The sequence below is a fragment of the Scardinius erythrophthalmus genome (genome assembly GCF_964197995.2).
Source record: "Scardinius erythrophthalmus genome assembly, chromosome: 19".
Taxonomy (NCBI): domain Eukaryota; kingdom Metazoa; phylum Chordata; class Actinopteri; order Cypriniformes; family Leuciscidae; genus Scardinius; species Scardinius erythrophthalmus.
In genome coordinates, this window is record NC_138239.1 from 28,455,435 (window position 1) to 28,478,433 (window position 22,999).

Consider the following 22,999-nt stretch of genomic DNA (forward strand, 5'->3'; position numbering starts at 1 on the left):
TGTTACCGATGTAGCAACTGAAGAAACCTCAAATGGTTCCTCGGGTATCTTTTCATTGTTACAGTGCAGTGTTAGGCACATGTGGGGCCTTTCTGGATTTCACACACTGGAGACATCTGCTGGTCACATGTAAGAACCACCAAAACAATGACAATGCAGAGGCTTGAAATTGGGAAGATACTTGCATTAGTTTTTAGATAAAATGATATATAGTGCATATACTTTGTCCAACCAAAATAAAGTTGCTTTTTGAATTTAAAGAGGCAAATGCTTAAGAGTCTATGATTGGATCATTATTACAGCAATTATTATGTTTCTATCATCTTCTAACTCAAATTGATGGAGTGTGTAGCTTTTAATTTCTTAAACAACCCTGTAGGACTGGCCATATTCCAGGAGGACAATGTCAAGATTCATCAGACTCAAACTGTGAAAGAATGGTTGGGAAGAGCATGAAGAATCATTTTCACACATGAATCGGAACCTCCGAATTCTCCGAAAACTCATTGAAAGTCTTTGGGATGTGCTGGAGGAGACTTTACAGAGTGCTGGACTCTTGTATTCTCAATACAAGATCTTGACCAAAAAATGATGCATCTCTTCATGGAAATAAATGCTGTGATGTTATTTCCACTAATTCATGTGTGAAAATGATTCTTCATGCTCCTTCCAACCATTCTTTCACAGTTTGAGTCTGATGAATCTTGACATTGTCCTCCTGGAATATGGCCATGATGTGTCTTCCTACATGGTTGTTTAAGAAATGAAAAGCTACACACTCCATCAGTTAGGGTTAGAAGAACTGCTCCCATACATATAACATGCTAGAAACATAATAATCACTGCAATCATGATCCAGTCATATACTTTTAAGCATTATCCTATTTGATATACAGTATATACTATACATATATGAATAAATATAAAATCTTCATTCATCTAGGAAATAAACATTGTTTCTGTAACAAGTCAAGTCCAGGTCATATTTCACCTCAAAATCCAAAATCAAAAAGACTAAAATAATAAATAAATAAGACATTTCATTTTACTCTTTTGCAATTGTATCTTCATTTTGACGATAATTAAGCACATTTTCTTCCATAATTCCCATTACCGTAACATGAAACAAAATAAAATTTTCATTCATGTAATATGAAAACAAAAATGTATTATATTTGTATTTTAATGTTACAATGGGAAAAGGGTGAAATATGAGCCAGAACGGAGAGATTCACCCACAACAGCAGCAGCAGCACATAATGCACACGTGTTTTATTAGAAAAGCTGATTTGCAGAACACTGCATTTGTACATCTTTACAGATATTAACATTTTAGTGCATGCTGTAAAATAGCTTTCACTGGTTTTGTATACAGCAGCTACACATACAAAAGAATACAAACGTGACAGAAATATACAGTCCATTATACAAATTTACACCCAGGCACAATTCTCTCTTCAACATAATTACAGTCAAACTGAACTCTTGCACATCTCTGTAATTAGCATTACCGACACCATCAATGTACAAAATATTTACAATACTTATCACTAGAGCACTTATGGCATTTCTGCTACACAGAGGTCTCTTGCTCCACATGAGACACTGGGTTTGATGGGAGAAATGTTTCTGTCTCTTCCTGTGTTCCGGCATCCTCCTTTACGTTCCCATTTATTTCTTTATGACCATCAATCTGCCAGAAGCAGTTTTACTACAGTAAAATCACCCAAAGCAACAAGGCATTTTATTGTGGAGTCACAGTAGCGCCTTACCTTGTGTCGAGGATGGGACGTGCAGCAAGCGCTCGGCTCCACAAGCTTGTTCAGAAGGGAACGTGCGGTTCTCGCCACCGGATACACTGTGCCAGACGCCACATCGTCTGCTTTTGTTCGGCCTTGCAGTAGAAAATGTTTTGCATATATATATAAATGATAAAACTGTATTTTTACATTTTCTAAAGATGTGAATGGTGCTTGCCCATTGTAACACTCAACACAACAATGCGAGGGTGTTGTAGGTGGTCGCCACAGTTTTTATTTATCAGTGTTATTTTACCATTTAGATTTTATTTTTATAATTTGAGCAATTTTAAGTTCTTTTGTTACTTTTATTCGTTTTTTTATATTTCTAGTTTTAGTCATTTCACAACTTCAACTTATTTTTTTCAGTTAGTTGACAAGGCAACAATTCTAATATTTATGTTTTTCTTAATATTTATGTATTCATTCTTTTTTGTTTCAGCTTTATGCTAACAATTTACAAAAAAGTTTCATTAGTTAGCATTAGTTAACATGAACTAACATTGAACAACAACAATTCTACATTATTTATTAATATTAGTCCATGTTAATTTTTTAACTTTTACAAATCAAGTTTTATTTGCTAACATTACTTAATTCACTGTGGACTAACATGAGCTAACATTAATATAAATTGTTTTAAAAATGATATCGCTTATTATTAGTTCATGTTAGTTAAAGGTCCCATGACATGAAATTTCCACTTTCTGAGGTTTTGTAACATTAATATGAGTTCCCCTAGCCTGTATATGGTCCCAAAGTTTCTAGAAATTTTAATCTGTGTAAATCGAGCTTTTGCTATTTTTCTCTGCCTTTGAGAAAATAGAGGCTCATACACGCTGATCTTGAATCTCCTCTTTATGACGTCATAAGGAGAAATGTTACCTCCCCTTTCTCTGCTTTGCCCGCCCAGAGAATATTTCTCGCCCATTAGAAAATGAGCTAGGAAGTAGAACGCACGCGCACGATTTTAGTTTGTCCACGAGAGATATCATGGCTTTTGACCGAGCGAAGCATAATAATTGCTCAATAATTGGATGTACAAATGAACATCGAATGGTCAATACAGAGCTGGGCTTGCTGAACGTCAGACAAGTCAACAAATTATATATTGTGTGTTGCTTTACTGTTTATGGTTACCTAGCTTGTTACACGTTGAATGTGGCTGTCACATTAGCTATGCAGTTACTTGCGCTAATGTAAAGGCAGACAGGATAACTGTTTTCCTGTTGGTTATATGGCGCGTGAGATATCCGCATTTCGAGATCGCAGAGCTTGATGTAATTGTAATAAGATAAATTACAGACGTTACAGATCTCTCATGAAAAGGGCAACAGTAGGTTCGCGTTAGCTACATGATAATAACTGTAAACCATCCGAATAAAGTACCGTATCCAGACATAATATTTTAAACTAACCATTCGGAGCCGCTGAGTTTCAACTTCTTCATCCGTTGCTTCTCCATCCGGGTCAGATTCTGGGTCAAACTGAAATGCTTGAACGACTGCGTGTCTTCGTGCCATTGCAATATATCCAACGTAAACAAACATGCATGGTACCGTTGCGCAAGATGGTCAAGGCCACACCCACCCTCCACCTTGCACCGCCTTTCTCCAACTCATTAGTATTTAAAGCTACAGACACCGAAACGGCCCGTCCGAAGGAAGCTCATTCTGGGACTGGCTTGTAGTGGCTATAATTCTGCACCGAGGCTGAATTTTTGGAAAGAGATTTCAGATACAGTACTAAGGACCACTAAGGACTATATTAAAGCCTACAAAAAGTAGCATGTCATGGGACCTTTAATGCATTTACTAATGAGACCTTATTGTAAAATGTTATCCACTTTCAATTTACACTATTTTTAATAGTTTGAGTTAACCATAACACTGGTTGCTACGGAGTGGTTGCTAGGCCTTTCCGGGTCTAAGCATGTGATTTCTCTATTGAAAATTTAGTCCACAAGACTAAAGGCTAGATTTACTAACAGCTTGCGCCAGTGCAGACCTTCTTTTGGTGTTAAAAAACATCTGAATTTACTAAAGACAAGCAGTGAAAAATTAGTGCTGAAAAGGTGTGAACAGGGTTATTTTTGTGGCTGATCTTATTGCATACGCATTTGTAGGAGTTTCCCTTTCAGACTTATATTTATAGGAGGAGAGTATTTAAATCAATCATGCAATGTGATTTATTAAGGTTTGTGCTAGTCAATTTACTGGTATTTGCGCCTTTATTTACGTCTTAAACCAGACGCTAATTCGCGCTGTAATAATACTATCAGAAGCTGTTGAGGTGAATGTTTCTCACCTGTAATGAAGCTGATAATGAGTCCGATAAGCACCACAGTGGAGGAGTTGAGCGCACTGTACCACATGTAGGACAGAGAGTAGAAGCCGTGCAGCCCTACAGGTCTGCTGAAAAACAGAAAAAAACACTTCAATTCTTTCCATCAACAGATGCATCTACATTACACTGCATGGCACTTCTCTACAAGTCACCTGGCAGCATCTATGATGGTGATGTTGTCAGGGCCGGCTTCTACTGTGTTAGTAGAGTTGAATGAAGGAACTACAGAACTGGACATCCGAGACAAAAAGCCACCAATGCCAACCCAGAAAGCTATGAGCAGACCTGCAGCAAGTCCCGTTACAGCTCCCTGAATGAGAAAGAGAAAACGTCCTCATTTATGTTAAAAATTATTTAAGCTAATTTCCACAACAGAATAAAAACATAAAAGGTGATTAATTATGACATTTTATCCCACAAATCTCGCAATTCAGATCTTATAGCTAAACTGTGAGTAAAAACTCTGAATTGCAAGAAATAAAGTCCGAATTTTGAGATATAAAATCACAATTGCAAGAAAAAAGTCAGAATGGCAAGAAATAAATTCACAATCAATAGAAAAATAGTCAGAATTTCAAGTTATAAAGTCAGAATTGTGAGCTAAAATTAAAGGGATAGTTCGGCCAAAAATGATATTAAACCCATGATTTACTCACCCTCAAGCCGTTCGAGATGCATATGTCAATCATTTTTCAGACGAACACATTTTCAGTTATTTTAGAAAATGTCTTAGATCTTTCAGTGGTTATAATGTGAAGTTATGGGGTACACTCCTTCAAGTCCCAAAAATGTGCATGCATCCTTCACAAAAGTAATCCATCCGGCTCCAGGGGGATAAACGAAGGCCTTCTGAGGGTAATCCGTGCGGTTTTGTCGTAAAAATATACATATTTAAAACGTGACAGTGCAGCCAGAGAGCAGAGCAAAACAAAACTCTACGTTCATTCTACGTCACAACGCTTCCTACGCTACGTCCTACGTCATACGCCAGCATCCATCTCCGTGAACGCGCGTCGACAGCTACCGGAAGCCAGTTATTTTCATTTAGAAAGTTTTAACTTGACATTATAACCACTGAAAGATCTAAGACATTTTCTAAAATAACTGAAAATGTGTTCGTCTGAAAAATGATTGACATATGAATCTCGAACGGCTTGAGGGTGAGTAAATCATGGGTTTAATATCATTTTTGGCCGAACTATCCCTTTTAGTGGAGCGGCTAAGTGATATAATCGTTCAGTTTATGATACAAGCGTGAAAATTGGCATGAGCAGTCTCCATGGGTCACTTGACAAGAAAATTGTCCGAGCCACTTGAAATTTCAAGATGGCGGCCATTTTTCAAGATGGCCGACACCTTAGTGGAGCAGTTAAGTGATATAGTGGTTTATTTGGTGATACAAGCATGAAAATTGGCATGAGCAGTCTCTGTGGGTCACTTGACAATAACCCACCTACAGCTACTTGAAATTCCAAGATGGCGGCCATTTTTCAAGATGGCCACCACCTTAGTGGAGCAATTAGGCTTAAGAAATCGTTTAGTTGGTGATACAAGCATGAAAATTGCCATGAGCTGTCTTAAAGGGTCATTTGACAAGAAACCGCCCACAGCAACATACAATTTCAAGATGGCGGCAATTTTTCAGGATTACTGCCGCCCGCCATATGGATCTTTAAATTGTACATTTTCTCATAGAAATGTATTGGGATCCTCAAAGGACTCTGTCAAGAGAGGTAGTTTGACTGTGTTTTGTCTGACTCCTCACCCATGACCTGTCCAGTTTGGTAAAGCCTGTCAGGAGTTGCCTCCACCGGCATAGCTCTCAGGGTTCATTGAGGTACACAAGCTCCCTTACCACGACAAGGTAACAGTCACAAGGGAGGTTTTTTTTTTTCTTTTTTTTTTTTTTTTTAAACTAACAGTTATTAAACATGTCAAATTAATACTGAGAGGTGGGGAAACAAAAATAAGATTAATAAATTAGCTCAGTTGTGGTGCTAAACGGACAGTGCACCAAACAAAAAATTGAGCAATGACTAATACTGAATGTCAATAAGAACAGATCCAGAGGCAACAGCGACTCTGGCTGACACAGCCATGGAACCATGACAAACAGAAAGTATCTCAAACAATACTAAGGAACTAAACTGAAAATGTCACAGTGATAGTCTGGTGACAAAATAAAACATGATGTGCCGATGTGGCGAGGGGAAGCCGAGCCATAGGCCTACACCGGAAAACATAGAGGACTAACACTGGCAAAAGAAACATGCAAATAGGTTCTAGCAGGGGCAACTACATAGGCATGTGCAACTGAGTCCATATCTGAAGCACTTACACCTTCCAGTACATGCCTTGTTGCACTCACATTTGGTCAACTCCCAACAACTCTCTGCAATAGGTGGAAGTGGTGTCCAGAAGACTTTCCACTCTTCGTCCTTTTTAACCCATCCCCAGTCGGATGGGCTCGGCATTTGTGGATGTCGCTTCAATGCCTGTCCCCACACGTATCCAGCCTCATAAGAAGCACGTTTGGCATGCTCTTTGAGTGCTGCTTGAGTTGGTGGGATCAAGTCATATTGTCTTTGCTTTCTGGCAAAGAGATCAAGCCTGGCCTCGTTCACAGTGGTGACATCGCTGGACCTGTCATACATTAGCACAACAAATCTCTCCAAAGCTTGCAGGTCACTATCCTCCACTGCAGAGGGACATTTGCTGAGTCTTGCAAATGTGTTTGAGTCCTCATCACACACATCCCATGTTTTCCAGGCAGACTTCTTTGATTTGCCATGGAAGGATGACACAATGTCACAACCACTGAAGGCATGGAAAAAGAGGATACCACGTGTTTTCTCTGGTCCTATGGCTGAAACCACCTCATGTATAGGGATCCATCTTGTCTTCTCTCCTTTGCCAAATGTCACCCACATTTTCTCCAGGCCAAGTTGCATCAAAGACGGCATAACAGAAGTGGCTATGATTAAAATGTCTGTGTCATTGGCATCAATCATCAGGGATTTGTGTCCTTGTTTCACTGCATGCTGGGCATGAAGGAAAATACGCGTGTCTGCCTCTTCATGACTACACGGGGCTACTGCATCCAGGTTAGTAGTTTGGTTGCTAACAGCATCTTCTCCCTTCGTCACAATGACTATATTGGCTGTTTTCATTTCTGTTACTTTATCAGCAATAAAATGGAACAATTCCTGCTTGTTGTTTTCATCCCGTAGGAAGCTTTGCCAGTTTGACGGAGTTTTGCCTGTGCCTGTTACTCTCCTTCTGATTGCTTTTCCCCGTTTTGACCTTGCCTCAGACTTCAGACTGGACTTCCAGTAAACATCGAACACAATGTCCGTCCGCCTGTATGTATGGCTGTATGTCTCTATTCTTGGAAGCATGTCATTTATTGCATATTCATCAAACGTCTTGCTTGCACGTGGTGGCAGTGTATTCACCATAGCTGATCCATCCACTATAAGAACATCTGATTCTGGCTTTTTTTCTGGCAATGTCACTTTCGCTTGTAGTAAATCAGCCAGGTGTGATTTGGTACACGTGTGGAGTTTCCCTCCATCACTGAGAGAGGCGGGAGCTGATTGGTTCTCATGCATGAAAAAAAAAAAATTAATTTCTATCGGAAAATTGATCTTTTTGGGGATCCAGGGGTCGGCCATCTTGAAAATAGAAATTTCAAGTGGCTGAGTGTTTTCTTGTCAAGCAACCCTTAGAGACTGCTCATACCAATTTGCATGCTTATGTCACTAACTAAACAATTATATTGCTTAACTGCTCCATTTAGGTGGTGGTAATCTTGAAAAAAAGGCCGCCATCTTGAAATTTCAAGTGGCTGTGGGCGGTTTCTTGTCAAATGACCCTTTGAGACAGCTCATGGCAATTTTCATGCTTGTATCACCAACTAAATGATTTCTTAAGCCTAATTGCTCCACTAAGGTGGTGGCCATCTTGAAAAATGGCCGCCATCTTGGAATTTCAAGTAGCTGTAGGTGGGTTATTGTCAAGTGACCCACAGAGACTGCTCATGCCAATTTTCATGCTTGTATCACCAAATAAACCACTATATCACTTAACTGCTCCACTAAGGTGTCGGCCATCTTGAAAAATGGCCACCATCTTGAAATTTCAAGTGGCTCGGACAATTTTCTTGTCAAGTGACCCATGGAGGCTGCTCATGCCAATTTTCACGCTTGTATCATAAACTGAACGATTCTGCCAAACATAAGCACTTAGCCGCTCCACTATTTAACCCTTTTTATTTTTTAAGTGCTGGAAACAAGTTTCTATAGAAGTTTGATGAATTGAAAGAAGGAACTTACAATGCTATTGGCGCATGGGAAAAAGATGCCGAGACAGAACAGGCCGAGCAGTGGCCCACCGACCATCCCGAAGATACTGAGAGCAGCCTGGAAGCGAAACACACAACTAGAGGTTAAGTAAGCGATAACATACATCCAGCCGTTTGCTATCGCAAAACAAACCCTGACAGGATGATTGTGCCGGGTCTTGTATTATCTGGTTTATTTTGCGATAACAACAGACTGGATGTACATTATTCTGCTTATTACATGATTGATTTGAGTTAAAATCTTTTATTATCTCATTAAACCGCAAAGTTTCTGTGAAGAAGTAGTTCCAAGCAAGCCGATTTTTCAGGCCAGACGAATGAACAAGTTCAAACAAAGTGGATATTTAAGGGATAATGTTTCACTTATTACCCAGATTTTCACTAAATAAATAAAGATGGAAACATGAAACATTGAAATGAGAAGAAACCGTTTTAAAATCTCTCCTTTTTATTAACCCATTACAGTGCACAAAGCAATCGTTCTAACAAGATGAACATTTATAAACTCGCAATTCTGAAAAAAGTCAGAATTGTGAGATAAAAAGACGCTGCGTGCGTTTTTAAGCATTGTGGTTTAAAAACAAGTGATTTTAAACAGTTGAAGCGCAGTAAGAAGCGAAAGAGAACTAATTTCGCTATATGTGCTCGCTGTGAGATTGTTAAGCCGCTGATCATAGAGCATGCGAGTACTGAATAGTTTTTTATGGCACCAAATTGGGCTTCAACGATTAAATACACACACTTACGTGTCAAAATGCCCGTCTTTGCAAGTGTCCTAGTAAACACAGTCAGTTATGTCTTAAGTGAACGTAAACAGTTGAGAAAGAAAACGCATGTGTAACAGAATATTGGATCCATGCATTTGGTCTTAAAGTGACAGCAGCCTAATAAACCTGCTGACGTCTATCATTAATGTTAATCAAACAACAAAAGAGAAAATCTCTCACTGCTCTTGACTGAATCACTTTTGTAGCTTTAATAAGAATTAATGTTTTTTTAATTTACACAGACAGGATATATTTTTGATTTCTTAAAATAAGCTGATTACAGCAATAATTCATCAGCGCTTATAAAAGCATGTATGCTTACCTGAAGAACTGAACTGTTCATCAAATGGACGACATAAGCCATAGCCAGACATATAATCCCATATGATACGGCTGGATGAGGAATAAAATCATCCATTATAAACATGCTCACTGAAAGCTTCATTTGATCACTTTGAGCAAAGGGGAAATCAGATGAAACATATTCTATCATTGTGCATCAGTGGGAAGACAGAAATCATTTCAAATAAAGAGCTAAACATTCAAGATAATGTCTCACCCAGCATCTTCGAGAGCAGAGTGGCTCTGGCCTCCGTCATTGAGTAATGGGGCTTGATCAGATCCATTATGGTCACCGTGGCCAGAGAATTCAACGCTGAGGATATTGTACTGTGAATGAGAACATTTCCGTTTTATTTTACAAATAAAGTTTACTTTTTACATTTTTTAAGCATGCTTGTGCATCGACAATTGTCTTTAGCTGTATCTCTGCAGAATGTAAGTTTATTATAGAGACAAAAGTAGTAAATAAAGTAGATTTGCATGAATATGCACTACCATTTAAAAGTTTGAGTATGATTTTATGTGAAAGAAATTAAACTGATCAAAAGTGACAGTAAAGACATTTATATCCATTTCAAATAAATTTACTTTTGAACTTTCAATTCATCAAAGAATCATTTTCAGAATCATTTTTCTACAAACATACGAAGCAGCTCAACTCTTTTCAACATTAATAATAATTAATGTTTCTTGACTCTCCAAAAAAAAAAAAAAAAAAACTCAGCTTTGATCACAGCAATAAATTACATTTGAATATTTACATTTATGCATTTAGCAGATCATTTTGCATTTCATTATTTTTGGGTGGCATTTTGATTATTCAAAATCATTCTCATTGAACATTTCTATTAGATTCTTACAATAATAGTCATTTTTCTTTTACTTAAATATGATTTGTGAAATATGATTGCGGGTTAATAATGTTACCTGAGAGATGCACTGAACAAACACGCCACAAACAATCCAGGAAGTCCAGGGAAGTTTTGTAACATGTCCATGACAAAGTAGAGCACCATCTATAACGTCAAAGAACACCATAGAAATTCACTATTCCATTCAGGAGCTATATATGCAGTCTGTTGTTCAACTAGAAGATCATTGTAAATGCGGTACTAGTTTGGTGCTGCTAACCTGGTCTTTGGAAGAGATGTACTGCTGTTCTAAAGGGCTGTTGTTACCGTAGCAAGCGTACATGACCAGCCCCATGAGACAACTGAGCATTAAGGCCACCTGAAGACACGGAAACACCATATAGCAGGACCTGCACGAGAATCACGACACTAAGTAAAAAGAACAGCTCTAAAGTTCATCTTACAGTCTTTGGGGTCTGGTAAAAGAAGCGCTTACATGACGGCTTCTTTCTCCGTGCGAGAACTGAGGTACCTCTGAACCTGAGCCTGATTCACTCCATAGAGAGACAGCATCAGGAACACTCCTCCAACACCTAACGTCCAGAACGTGTGTCTCACCGTTGGGTCAGGATTCAGGCTGAACAGACAGAGTCAGTCAACTGGAGAAATTACTTTGAGTATCAACACAATATCATTCATGTCTGTAGCACAAACAGTACAGGATGAGTTACATGTCTAGATTTAATACTTAGGATTTGAGGTTTGTTCCTTTCACTACTTATGTGCAGAGGCAGTCGGAAGATGTCTAAATTTAGAAATGTCTCAAGGTCAAAACTTGGTATTAAAGCGAGAAGTGATTTAGTACAGTGGTTTTTAACCTAAATAAAAATAGAAGCAGAAAATATATTTGTTAGGGAAGGTAAAAGTTAACACATTACATTAAGATATTAAATTAATGTAATAATTTAACACATTGACCAATTTCAAGTTTCAGCCAGATAGAAATTATGAGATTAACATCACAATTATTTTATTTTTTAACTTATTTATTATTTTTAGTAGTGCTGTAAAATAGATTGATTGCGATTAATCACATCTAAGATAAAAGTTTGTTCATATAATATGTGTGTGTGTATATATTTTATATATATATATATATATATATATATATTTATAGAGAGAGAGAGAGAGAGAGAGAGAGAGAGTACATGCGTGTGTGTAAATTATGTGTGTGTGTAATATATATATATATATATATATACACACACACACACACACACATATAGAAACAAATGTTTATGTTAGATGCGATTAATCGATTTGACAGCACTAATATTTATTTAAACATTTATTATTTTTAACCGTTTAGAAAATAGTTTGTCTGCTTTGGAACAATATTGTGAAAAGTGGTATAATATATGTGACCCTGGATCACAAAACAAGTCACAAGTCGCACGGGTATATTTGGGGCAATAGCCAACAGTACATTGTATGGGTCAAAATTATCGATTTTTCTTTTATGCCAAAACTCATTAGGATATTAAGTAAAGATCATGTTCCACGAAGATATTTTGTACATTTCCTACCGTAAATATAGAAAACATTTATTTTTGTGAGTGAATGCTGCCCAATCGCGAACATAAATTGACAAAAAAGGCGATTTTCTCAATGTTTCGATTTTTTTTAAACCCTCAGATTTTCAAATAGTTGTATCTAGGTCAAATAGTGTCCTAACAAACCATACATCAATGGAAAGCTTATTTATGCAGCTTTCATGTGATGTATACATCTCAATTTAAAAAAATTGACCCATGTGACTGGTTTTGTGGTCCAGGGTCACATATACATTTCAGTTTATCTAACATTAAAAGGATAGTTCTGCCAAATATGACAATTCTGTCATCATTTACTCACCCTCAAGTTGTTCCAAACCTGTATGAAATTCTCTCTTCTACTGAACACAAAAGAAGAAGATATTTTGAAGAATATGGGTAACCAGACAGTTGATGAATTCCACTGACTTCCACAATATGGAAAAAAATACTATGGAAGTCAATGGGTCCATCAACTTGTTGGTTCCCAACATTCTTCAAAGTTTCTTCCTTTGTGTTCAGCAGAAGAAAGACATTCATACAGGTTTGGAACAACTTGAGGGTGAGTGAGTGAATGAATGAATGCAGCATTTATATAGCACTTTCATGTGTACTAATGTACACTCAAAGCCATTTACAATCATGTCAGGGTTCTCTCCTCAACCACCAGTTGTTTCCCGGATGAAGTGACGCCAGCCACAGTACAAAGGCGCCAGTGCGCTCACCACACACCAGCTATAGTGATCGAGCCAATTCAGTGGATGGGGGTGATGAGGAGGCCATGATTGATAAGGGCCAAATGGAGGGAATATGGCCAGGACACCAGGGTTACACCCCTACTCCTGTGTTACCCCCTCCTTACACCCCTACTCCCAGGGTTGCCCCTTCACCCACCCCTACAAGAAGTGCCATGGGATTTGTAATGACCACAGAGAGTCAGGTCTTCGGTTTAACGTTTCATCTGAATTGTGGTGCTTGTTACAGTATATTGTCCCCATCACTATACTAGGGCGTTAGGACCCACAGACCACAGGGTGAGCGCCCCCTACTGGCCTCACTAACACCTCTTCCAGCAGCAACCTGGTTTTCCCAGGACATCTCCCACCCAGGGACTGACCAGCCCTACTTAGATTCAGTGAGCAACCAGTCTTGGGATACAGAGTGAAATGGATGTGACTGTAAATGATGACAGAATGGTGAACTATCCCTTTAATAATAATAATAATAATAATAAAAAGGTTAACTGCCAACTTAACACAAAGTAAATATTAAAAGGAGATCCCTGATCCCTTCCCCTGATACAATAGATGCGTTTATCCAAAGTGACTCGCTCTGGAGCAACCTTGTGGTTAAATGTGCAATGCCAGCCACACCAAACCAGTTCAAGTGAACTTACTCGAAGCCAGAGATGCGTCCACCATCTCTGACTTTAACCCAGGTCTCAGACAGACCACCAGCCTGCTGAACACCCACAATGATGACGGCCAGCTGACCAATAAACATGACTACTGTCTGAAAAACATCGGTCCACACCACGGCCTTCAGCCCACCCTACCAGGAGGACAAACATGCTAAAATCATTACAACTTCTTTCAGACAATGAAAACAAACTAGCAAATTAAAATGGATTGACGTATAAATGTTTAGATGTAGCGCAAGCTGATGAAAGTTTACAAAGACAGACATTTTTTCATGCACTGATGAACTGTATGTAATCTGTAAAGTAAATTCATATCGTGTTGACCTTAAATAACAACAAAAAAAGATCTTACCAGTGCCGTATATAGAGTGCAGACTAACCCAGTTGCCAGTACTGCTCCCCATAAATGAAAACCAGTAACTAGAGACAGACATATGTCAAAGCAGAGACATTTATGTACTAAATATAATGTTAATATTTATTGGAAATTTGTTGCAACATTATACCTGCATTCAGTGCAAGAGCCGGTGTATAGATGCCAACACCCACATAAATGACCTGCAAAAAAGACCCACACAGTAACTCTCTGAGCCACTGAATGCATTAAATATGCAAAAATGGAAACTTTATTTCACAACAGAGATGCTAGAGCTTACCATCTGAAAAATAAACGTAACAGTGCCACATATACGGACGGCTTTACAGAAGCGCAGCTCCAAATACTGCAGGCGAATGAGACGTGAGCATGTTTAACAAAGGCATCAATGACAAAAGAACAGGTTAGTGGTGCAAAACGCGTCTAGAGTGTTGTTATGGGGTTACTAGGGTGGTCTTTAAATAATATGTGTACCTGATAAACACTGGTGAGATGCAGTCTGTAGAACACAGGAATGAAAATGTGTGCTGGTATCAGGAGACCCAGAATATAAGAGCAGCCTATGAACCAGTACTGCGTGCCATTGGTGTAGACTTCAGCCGGCGTGCCAATGACGGCCACAGCCGACTGGAAGGTGGCCATGAGAGACAGAGAGAGCGGCAGGCACTTCATACTCCTGTCTGCGAACAGAAACTCTCGCGTGGTGCTCTGGCGACCTCCGGTGAAGGCGTAGTACAGCCCGATGGACATGGAGGCCACCAACAGCAACGCAAATATCACATAATCAATAATAGTAAAGTACTTGGGTGCCGATGGATCCATACTGAGACTTTAGGCATGAAGCGTGATATTAAAGTCTCTGTTGCGTGATCAGGACAAAGGTCAAAGCCATCGGCCTGCAAATCTGATGACGACCTGAAACATGTCACACACACACACACACACACAAACACACACACTGATAGAACATTCAGTACTTACTCAATCAGGTTAGGATTTCATGTTATGCTAGTATGTTGACATTTAAAGTTGGCATCTATTTTTCAAATGCATGTTACTGTATATGTATGGTGAACATTTCATACTTGTATATGTCTCATTTGTATAATCAACATTTTATAACTAGGGTTAGGGTTAGCCTTCTGATGAAAACTTTTGCAATCATTTAGTCTGCTTAAAGTCAACATTAAATGAAAATTCACACCTATCTATTTTACAAAATGCATGTTACAGATCTTTTTGTGAACGATTCATCCATGTTTGCATTTCATTTTTTTAACTTCTCTCTGGCAGATCTTCTCTAATCATTTAGTCCGCTTAAAACTCGCCCTGCAAGTTCAAGTTTATCTGCATCTGCTTTTGAGTGCCACGCCCACATCTCAAAATCCATCCAATCAACAACTGATGCTTAGAATCAAGTTCCCGCCCTACATTTTTTCTTTTCGGATAATCTCGGATGCAAGTTACATCTGTCTCTACTTCGTTTTCATTGTGACTTTAAGAAAGTACCACTATACCACAGCACAGTTACTGCCTACTTTTTAGTGGCCTTTGTTCTAGGTGTTTTTGGATAGATGCCTTGAATCAAACCAAGTAACTCTGAGATGAGTCACAACATTACAACATTTCAGTTGAAGCAAGAAAGTATTAGAAAAGTATTAGAAAATAGATTTAAACTACATTTACATATATAAATACATGCATGTATATATCAAATTCTATACAGAAAAAATATATTTTTTACTTCAGAACCCAACACTAATACTCTAAAGAGTACGGTAATTTTAAAGTGCCATGTTATATATCACAGTGCGATAGTATTAGCATGTTTTTTTAGGAGTCCAAGGGGTTAATAAAGGATGGTGAACACTTCTCTACCAGGCACTTCAGGGTTAACAGTTCCTGGCAGTTGTACTAGACTGCACAGAGACAAGACGCCACTAGATTGCAATTTCAACTTTACTCCAAATGCACTCCCTAGGACCATAATACATGTAAAAGTGTAAATATGTTAGCATTTGCTGAATGATCTACCCAGTTATCCCTACCATTAGTTAGTGAAATGTAATTTCACTTCCTTGTTATCGTTGGTTAGTTGTTGGACGCATGCGGTGTTCCTCATCAACACAAGCACAACTAGCGCGTTACATGTTTGCTCCACATGCAGGTGTTCTTACCTAAAGTAGTCAATCAGATCAGATGGAGCTTCATACACTTCATGTATCATCCGGGGGGCAGACAGTGAATCACTGTCAGTGTTGCACTAATACACTCCTCCTAGTGTGACAGTTGCCATCACGCCTGAAGGTTACTGACTGACTGAGCCACTTTGTCACAGTCAAACACCTGTGCACCTTACAATTTACGATCTCTAAATATACTCAGTGATAGTTAACGTGTTTCCCACCACACACATATGCAGCTGTTTTTTTCTTTTTCGATATAAAATTTTTATGAAATAATAATATGCGCATTACAATAAAAAATGCATCCACGTGGGGAAAAATAGAGCGTAGTAGACGGGCTCTGGCGTAGTAATGAACCCAGATTGCGTGGCTGCGCAAACAGCGCGCAGTGATGACGCTCTAGAGCGCGGTTTGTGTTTTAGCTTCCGAGGTGACACGTGACACACGTGACACAACAGCGCGCCATAATTCCAAACATTCGATTTACAAAGAAACAAAATAAGCAAAAGTAAAATATTCGCGCGTCAAGAAAATAGTAATGGACAGTCAAATGGAACCAATGGAGCACGGTAAACTTAGGCAGTTTGTTAACATCTAAATGTGTCATATATCAAGACGTTTTGAAAACAGCTTGTATGTGTTAGGCTATTTACAATACATATATAGTCTTCCTTATGGACGCGCATGACTACATTTATTCTTCTTTTCTGTTATTTTCTAGATGTCACAATAACGTTTTGATTTTTAAGTGTATGCTTTCGTGCCTGGAATTAATATGGCAGACATTGTATATACAACTCAACTCACTGTATTGTCAATAAATTGACACACAAAAAAGTAAATGCATCAAAAAGTAACAATACACTACAATCAAAATGTTACTTGTTTTGTTTTACAGATTCTGTTCAGTCAGTAATCCAATTCATAAAGAGTTAATAAATAGATATAGGCTATTCTTCATCCGGACATCAAAGTCTTCTACATCATTGTTCATAATAATCCATAAAAGATCATTAATCTCATTTAATTTTCTCTTATTAAAATATGATATAACTTCTAAGGTGAGGAAAAATTGAATGTTTAACTAAATGTTTATCATTATTATAGTTTTGATGACTTTTTAATTTTTATTTTGATGACAATTATTCTACAATGTGGAAAATATTCCTACTAAAAATGAGTAGCTATGTCCTAACCTTTGTCTGGTGGTGTAAGCATATTTTCACTTACTCTGTAATTGTTTTTAATGCACCCTGTGTTTATGTGTCATGTTATATATCAGGTGTTCTGAATCACCTGATGGCTTTAGAGAGAGGTATGAGACAGCAGGACCAGCATCAGTCTGAGAGGTTAGAGATGCTCAAGGTCAAAGCTCTGACCCTCCGTGCCAAAAGAGATCAACTCAAACGTCAGACAGACGCCCTCAAAGTGAGACGCTTTGAAATAGTAAACAGACATTGATCTAATATCTGACTTTCTCTTTGATATTTGCTAACTCAGTCATGAAACTCTTGAGGGTGCAGGCTGATATGTCCTTTACATGCAATCTGCAAGCAATCACATCATTACTACATGGCTCAAGCTGATTGGCCTCTATTGATCCTGCAGCCAATGAGAACATTTAAATGGTCTGGTCCATTGTTTGCTGTAAGCTAGTCCTGCAGTGTGCTATCAGAATTCTTCTGAAACCCTCCACCTCCCCAGCTCCACCTGCCTAGATCTGCAATGTGATTTATGTACAGTATGTCTATATATGCAGCAGTGTGTCTGTAGAGCAAGTGTAACGGAGGCCAGCTAGTAGTTGCTGTGCGAGTAAACCTCACTCCTCTGATCTCAATAGGCGCTCTAGCGACAGATGCTAGAGGCTGCAGTCTTTAGCCTCCTTGTTAGAGCGTCTGACTCTCATGCCGGAGACCCGGGTTCGAGAGCCGCACGGACCCGATGAGAGGGGTTACACAAGTCCATACTTGCTCTGCAGCAGCAGCAATAATCAACAACAACGGCAGCATAGCAAATCTAGTCCGCCAAGACCAAATACATTAACACTGCCATTTTCAATAACATGCTAAAACTATTCAGAGAGTTGTCATGATTGACCTCTAAAATGTTAATAATGGTTTTTTTTTCCAGCTCATGAACATTAACAACATTCATAACCAATCAGAAACCACTCGAACTTTTAAAGCGGCAGATGGCAACTGCAGCCATGCTTATAGCAAACACAAGGTTACTGTGCGATGGTGTGAATGCTAATGTAGTTATCTTTAGTTATTCTTGGTGTAAATTGGCTTTACTATAAACTTACTGTCATTGTATGGCAGATCCTAAAAGATAAAATCAGCAAAGATCTTCCTTTGCAAGATGATGATGATGCTGGCGGCCTCATAGAAATGCAGCAGTCTTTGTTAACTGCTTGGAAAATGCAGTTGAAAGATCTTCAGCGTGCTCATCACTTAATTGGTAATTATATTCACATCCCATTTTAATGGTGATATTGATCAGTCTAGGACTGCTTCTGTTTAGGCCTGATCGAATGTTCTGTTTTTTTTATTAGGTGGCTATGATTTGGTGGAGTGTAAGGAAGGGAAAAGTGTGTGTGTGTCTTTTCACACAGCGTTTGAGGGTGTGTATTTGGACACATATAACATGGAGTTGGATCTGACCCGCACCGTGCAGATCTCCCGCCATAACATCCCACCGTCATTACCACTCGAGAGTTTTGCCAAACAGAACCTGCAGAAAGACCTGAAAGCCTTCCTGCAAACCCTCAGCCAGAACCTCAATGCTTTAGCTGGTCGCAGACAGCAGGTCTCCCTCGTCAAGGTATTTAAATAGAGATTTTTTCTTTTTTTCTATATATTTATGTATAAACTGTGTGTATATATGAAGAGTTCAGATGCAAAAGCCTCTAAATGCCATCTGAAATTTTCTTCTAGAATGATCATTTTTATCAAGCTTGTATAGTTAAGTTCAGTAATTTCACTTAAATTACAATTAATAGGTAATCTTCTTTGCCATTTAAGTGAAATTATTGAATTTAAATATACAAGCTTGATAAAAATGATCATTCTAGAAGAAAATTTCAGATGGCACTTAAAGGCTTTTGCATCTGAACTCTTCATATATATACAGTATAACTGTATATATATATATATATATATCATTCACAGGAATAAAGGACATGCTCTCTTATGCTCACCAAGGCTACATGTATTTAATCAACACACAGTAAAAACAGTAATGTTTTCTATTTTAACATATATTTTAGAATATAATTTATTCCTGTGACGCAAAGCTGAAATTACCATTCTAAAATAATGATTTGCCGCTTCCCTAATGTGAAGTATATCCGACTGAAACTGTTTCTCAAACAATAAAAATGTAGGGCGGGACTTGACTTTGTCCATCGGGAATTGATTGGATGGTTGTGGTTTGCTATTGGTGGATCTCATGTGAGTGACAGGTTGTCCCGCCTTCGAGTCAGAGAAGAGATATCACTGCAAGAGGGAGGGGAAGTTATTTTGATGAAAAATTATGAGGGAATATTAATTTTAAATTGTGATTTGCACGGATAAATCATTTATAAAAAATAAAAAAAAGATTCCATAAAAAAACAAGAAATGTCAGTTTTGGTGACTTTAATGCTGAATATTTTTGTAGAAATGGTGATACATTTTTTCAGTGAATAGATTTTTTGGATTAATCGAAAAATGTATTGAATTGGAAATCTTTTGTAAATCTTTTTGATCACTTTAATGCATCCTTGCATTCTCTCCTGTCTTTGCCACAGGAACTCGTTGGTTCAGTGGAGGTGATGGAGAGCAATCAGCTGTGCAATATTCTCGTGCTCATGTGTACAGAACAAGGAGAAGCTCCCAAAGCTGTTCTGTGCTCACTGGAGTATGGAGATCTCACACAATGTCTCCCAACACGTGTCAGCATTGAGAGTGAAGGTACGGCACATCACAATTTAATTGACCCGGGCTTACGATTTCTCGCTTGGAAGAGAACATTCCTGTAGCTCAAACAGTAGAGCATGACACTAGCAATGCCATGGTCATGTGTTCGATTTCCAAGGAATGCATGAAGTGACAAAAAAAAATTCACAATCGCTTCATATGATGAACAGATTTGCTAATGCTTTATTCTCATATAAACATTCGTTCATATAGCACATAACATATGAAACATGGAAACTCACATGTGCATTATGTGCTAGAACAAACAAACTTCATCGGTCCTCATGCATCACACACGTCTTTACCATATATGATGTGCTCTGTATAGAGCTGGTAAGTCCCGCCCATCCGTAAAACCCCCACTGGACCTCTAGGTTGAAAAATCGTCAATGCAAGTGAATGGGAGAAAATAATTATTTTCTGGTCCCTTTTGAATTGTGCCATGAATGTGAACATATGTTGTCTGTGAATTTTTTATAGAATTTTTCATGTTACGAGTTTGACAGTATATGGTATGATTCTTCAGCTAGCAGTTGTGGAAAAGACATAACGAGAAAGACTACATGTCGCCTTTGTGACGTCACCCCATAAAGTTGACTTACCCGTGGTTTTCGCCAACCTCAACGATTTTGTCCTCTCTCTGAAAGAAGGCGGTGAAGTGCACCAAAGACACAGCCATGTTTAGCGGGATCCGTGAGCTAGTGTCCGTGTGCTAGTGGTGTTGACATTTCAAACGCGTCGAAAGCAGCGAAGAGTTGTAGTCCACAAAGTGCTCTCACACAAAGTCTAACCGTATCAAACTTCTACCCGCTAAATTGTGGCATTCTTTACACGAAAAATTATATAAAAAATTCACAGACAACATATGTTCACATTCATGGCACAATTCAAACGGGACCAGAAAATAATTATTTTCTCCCATTCACTTGCATTGACGATTTTTCAACCTAGAGGTCCAGGGGGGTTAGCGGAAGGGGCGGGACTTACCAGCTCTATATGTGTGTCGATCATTGTTTAGATGAAATCTGTCCATCATATAATGTAATCATATCTCTTAACAAGACTTGGATTAAACCACTTGATTCATTTCACAACGCCTGCTACCTGGACTTTCAATGGAGGGACTACCTCTTTAATATGAAACGATTTTCAGTAAAATCACTCAAGGTCTGTTAAACATTGAATGGATATTATTCTTACATGGGCTGGGATGAAGTGTGAGATTACAAAGCATTTTTATCTGCTATTGTTCATGCACTATAAAATGTAAATCAAATGAAGTGCTTATCAGATCATGAAGTTGTTTTAGGGTAAATGTATGTGCTTACGTTCATTTGGCAATAAGGGCAGACACATCGTTTAATCCAAAGCATGCACTTTCTTTATTTAAAGATTTGAAAAAAGAAAAGGAACTGAGTTTACATTAATTTTGTGTATATTTGCTTTCATTTTTGTAGATAAAACCATTTCGGAATCTCCACAGTGGAAGAAAAACCAGTCGCTGCTCCTGGAGTCTCCAGCTCATACGGCTCTCCTGACCATGAGGAGGATGGGAAGCATTGCTTAAGGAAATCAATTCATTTAATGTAAATAATGTTCTGTGACAGTGCAGTTAAAAACCCGACAGCTCTATCAATGAGCTCATATAACAGAGAGATGCGTCAGAGGTAGATTAGCATGCAGATGAGGAAACAAACAAGTATTTAGAATGACCTAAAAGTTAAAAATGTCCTTAAGGACAAATAAAAATTCATATTCACAAGCATACGTTGTTAAATATGTTCTAGAGTGTTGAGAAAGCTCCTTATTTTCTGTCGTAGTTTTTCTCTCTGCAGTTGTTTCAGTCTTTCTTTGTACCCTCGGTAACACTCTTCCCGATACATCAGCTCTCTGTGGGAGATGCTGTCGATCAACGCCAGGTTTTTCAGCTGTAGAATAGATAGCTGACCATTCTCCGACGCTTTGAATCTCTCTGTGAATATCATAGATGGAGATGAATCATCTTGCTTGACAAATAATGATGCTGATTTAGCAAACCTCTGCTGGTTATCATCCTCAAAGGTTTGAATAGAGGAGAAAGCTCTGAATGCTGGGGCAGATTTTGAGAACCGGGTCTTGTGTGGGTCGTTTGCCATCCTGACCTCTGATATGGTCCTCATTGTGTTGTTTATTGTCGCGTGCGGTTCGCAAAACTTCAATTGCAGCAGCCGTTTGTGCTCTTTCAGCACGATCTGTCGTTCCTGCTCCAGCAGTCTGAGGTTGAGTCTGTGTTTGGTGCTGATGTTGTGTAGTTTCCTCTGAAGATAGACGTCCTCTTTGTGGTTCAGCAGTCTTACGTCCATGTAAATTAAAGACTTGGGTTTCTTAATGCTTGGCTGTGTTGTCATTTCGAGATGTTTCTTGAAACAAATACTGTAAATTGAACACACAACCCTTTTTTTTCTTTAAGCACACACATGCAGATTTTATTTTACAAACACACACAAATGTCTCAGAAGCTTCAAACTTGTAGACCACAATGATTGCTCGAAGGCTAACTTATTTTATGAAAATATGTATGTGTATGGACATTGTGAATACATAATAAATGCAAGTTTACTGTACCTGAAACTGCTGCATATGTTTTCTAGTCTCGTAAGAGCCCGCATCTGCTGCTATGACACTTAAACATAACATGTCTTTCCTTCTGTCAGGTTTCTGAGTTTTGAGTTTCAAAGTCGATCGGTCACATGATCACTATTGTGTTGATAATGACCGTGTAAAGCTGGAAGATTGGACTCTTCAGACCAAATTCAGGCCTTATCTACATTTAATAGCTCACAACTCATTTAAGACCTTTGAAAATTCTGTCATCATTTACTGTATGAATTTCTTTCTTACTGTATGAAGATTATGTTGAAGAATGATGTTAACTGAACAGTTGATTAACTTCATTGACTTACATACTTGCAGTATTGTTTTTTTCCCCATACTGTAGAAGTAGTCAATGGGGCCCATT

General features: G+C 38.4%; 2 protein-coding genes across 11 annotated transcripts; one reads left to right on the plus strand and one right to left on the minus strand.

Moving 5' to 3' along the window:
- Positions 1–1,004: 1,004 nt before the first annotated feature.
- Positions 1,005–17,546, minus strand: slc5a6b (solute carrier family 5 member 6). 8 transcript variants are annotated; one of them, XM_081393855.1, is made up of 16 exons: positions 16,034–16,432; positions 14,331–14,771; positions 14,137–14,202; positions 13,987–14,038; positions 13,833–13,900; positions 13,457–13,611; positions 10,965–11,105; positions 10,749–10,878; positions 10,545–10,633; positions 9,835–9,944; positions 9,598–9,668; positions 8,480–8,566; positions 4,298–4,455; positions 4,107–4,213; positions 1,773–1,894; positions 1,005–1,693 (listed from the first exon to the last, which is right to left on the minus strand). In XM_081393855.1, exons 2-16 carry the CDS (start codon positions 14,676–14,678, stop codon positions 1,574–1,576), a joined length of 1,824 nt encoding a protein of 607 aa, XP_081249981.1. In that variant the 5' UTR covers positions 14,679–14,771; positions 16,034–16,432; the 3' UTR covers positions 1,005–1,573. The 8 variants fall into 8 exon arrangements, with proteins under 8 accessions (XP_081249981.1, XP_081249986.1, XP_081249985.1 ...); XM_081393860.1 differs by having other exon boundaries at positions 1,185–1,693; positions 4,107–4,210; positions 16,034–16,392; XM_081393859.1 differs by lacking the exon at positions 16,034–16,432 and adding an exon at positions 17,339–17,546 and having other exon boundaries at positions 1,233–1,693.
- On the plus strand, positions 16,388–22,608 carry cenpo (centromere protein O). Of its 3 annotated transcripts, XM_081393863.1 has the most exons (7): positions 16,415–16,611; positions 17,325–17,470; positions 18,173–18,268; positions 18,364–18,502; positions 18,597–18,865; positions 19,833–19,995; positions 21,459–22,608. In XM_081393863.1, exons 1-7 carry the CDS (start codon positions 16,581–16,583, stop codon positions 21,566–21,568), a joined length of 954 nt encoding a protein of 317 aa, XP_081249989.1. In that variant the 5' UTR covers positions 16,415–16,580; the 3' UTR covers positions 21,569–22,608. The 3 variants fall into 3 exon arrangements, with proteins under 3 accessions (XP_081249991.1, XP_081249989.1, XP_081249990.1); XM_081393865.1 differs by lacking the exon at positions 18,173–18,268 and having other exon boundaries at positions 16,388–16,611; XM_081393864.1 differs by lacking the exon at positions 18,173–18,268 and having other exon boundaries at positions 16,445–16,611; positions 17,325–17,488.
- The last annotated feature ends 391 nt before the right edge of the window (positions 22,609–22,999 follow it).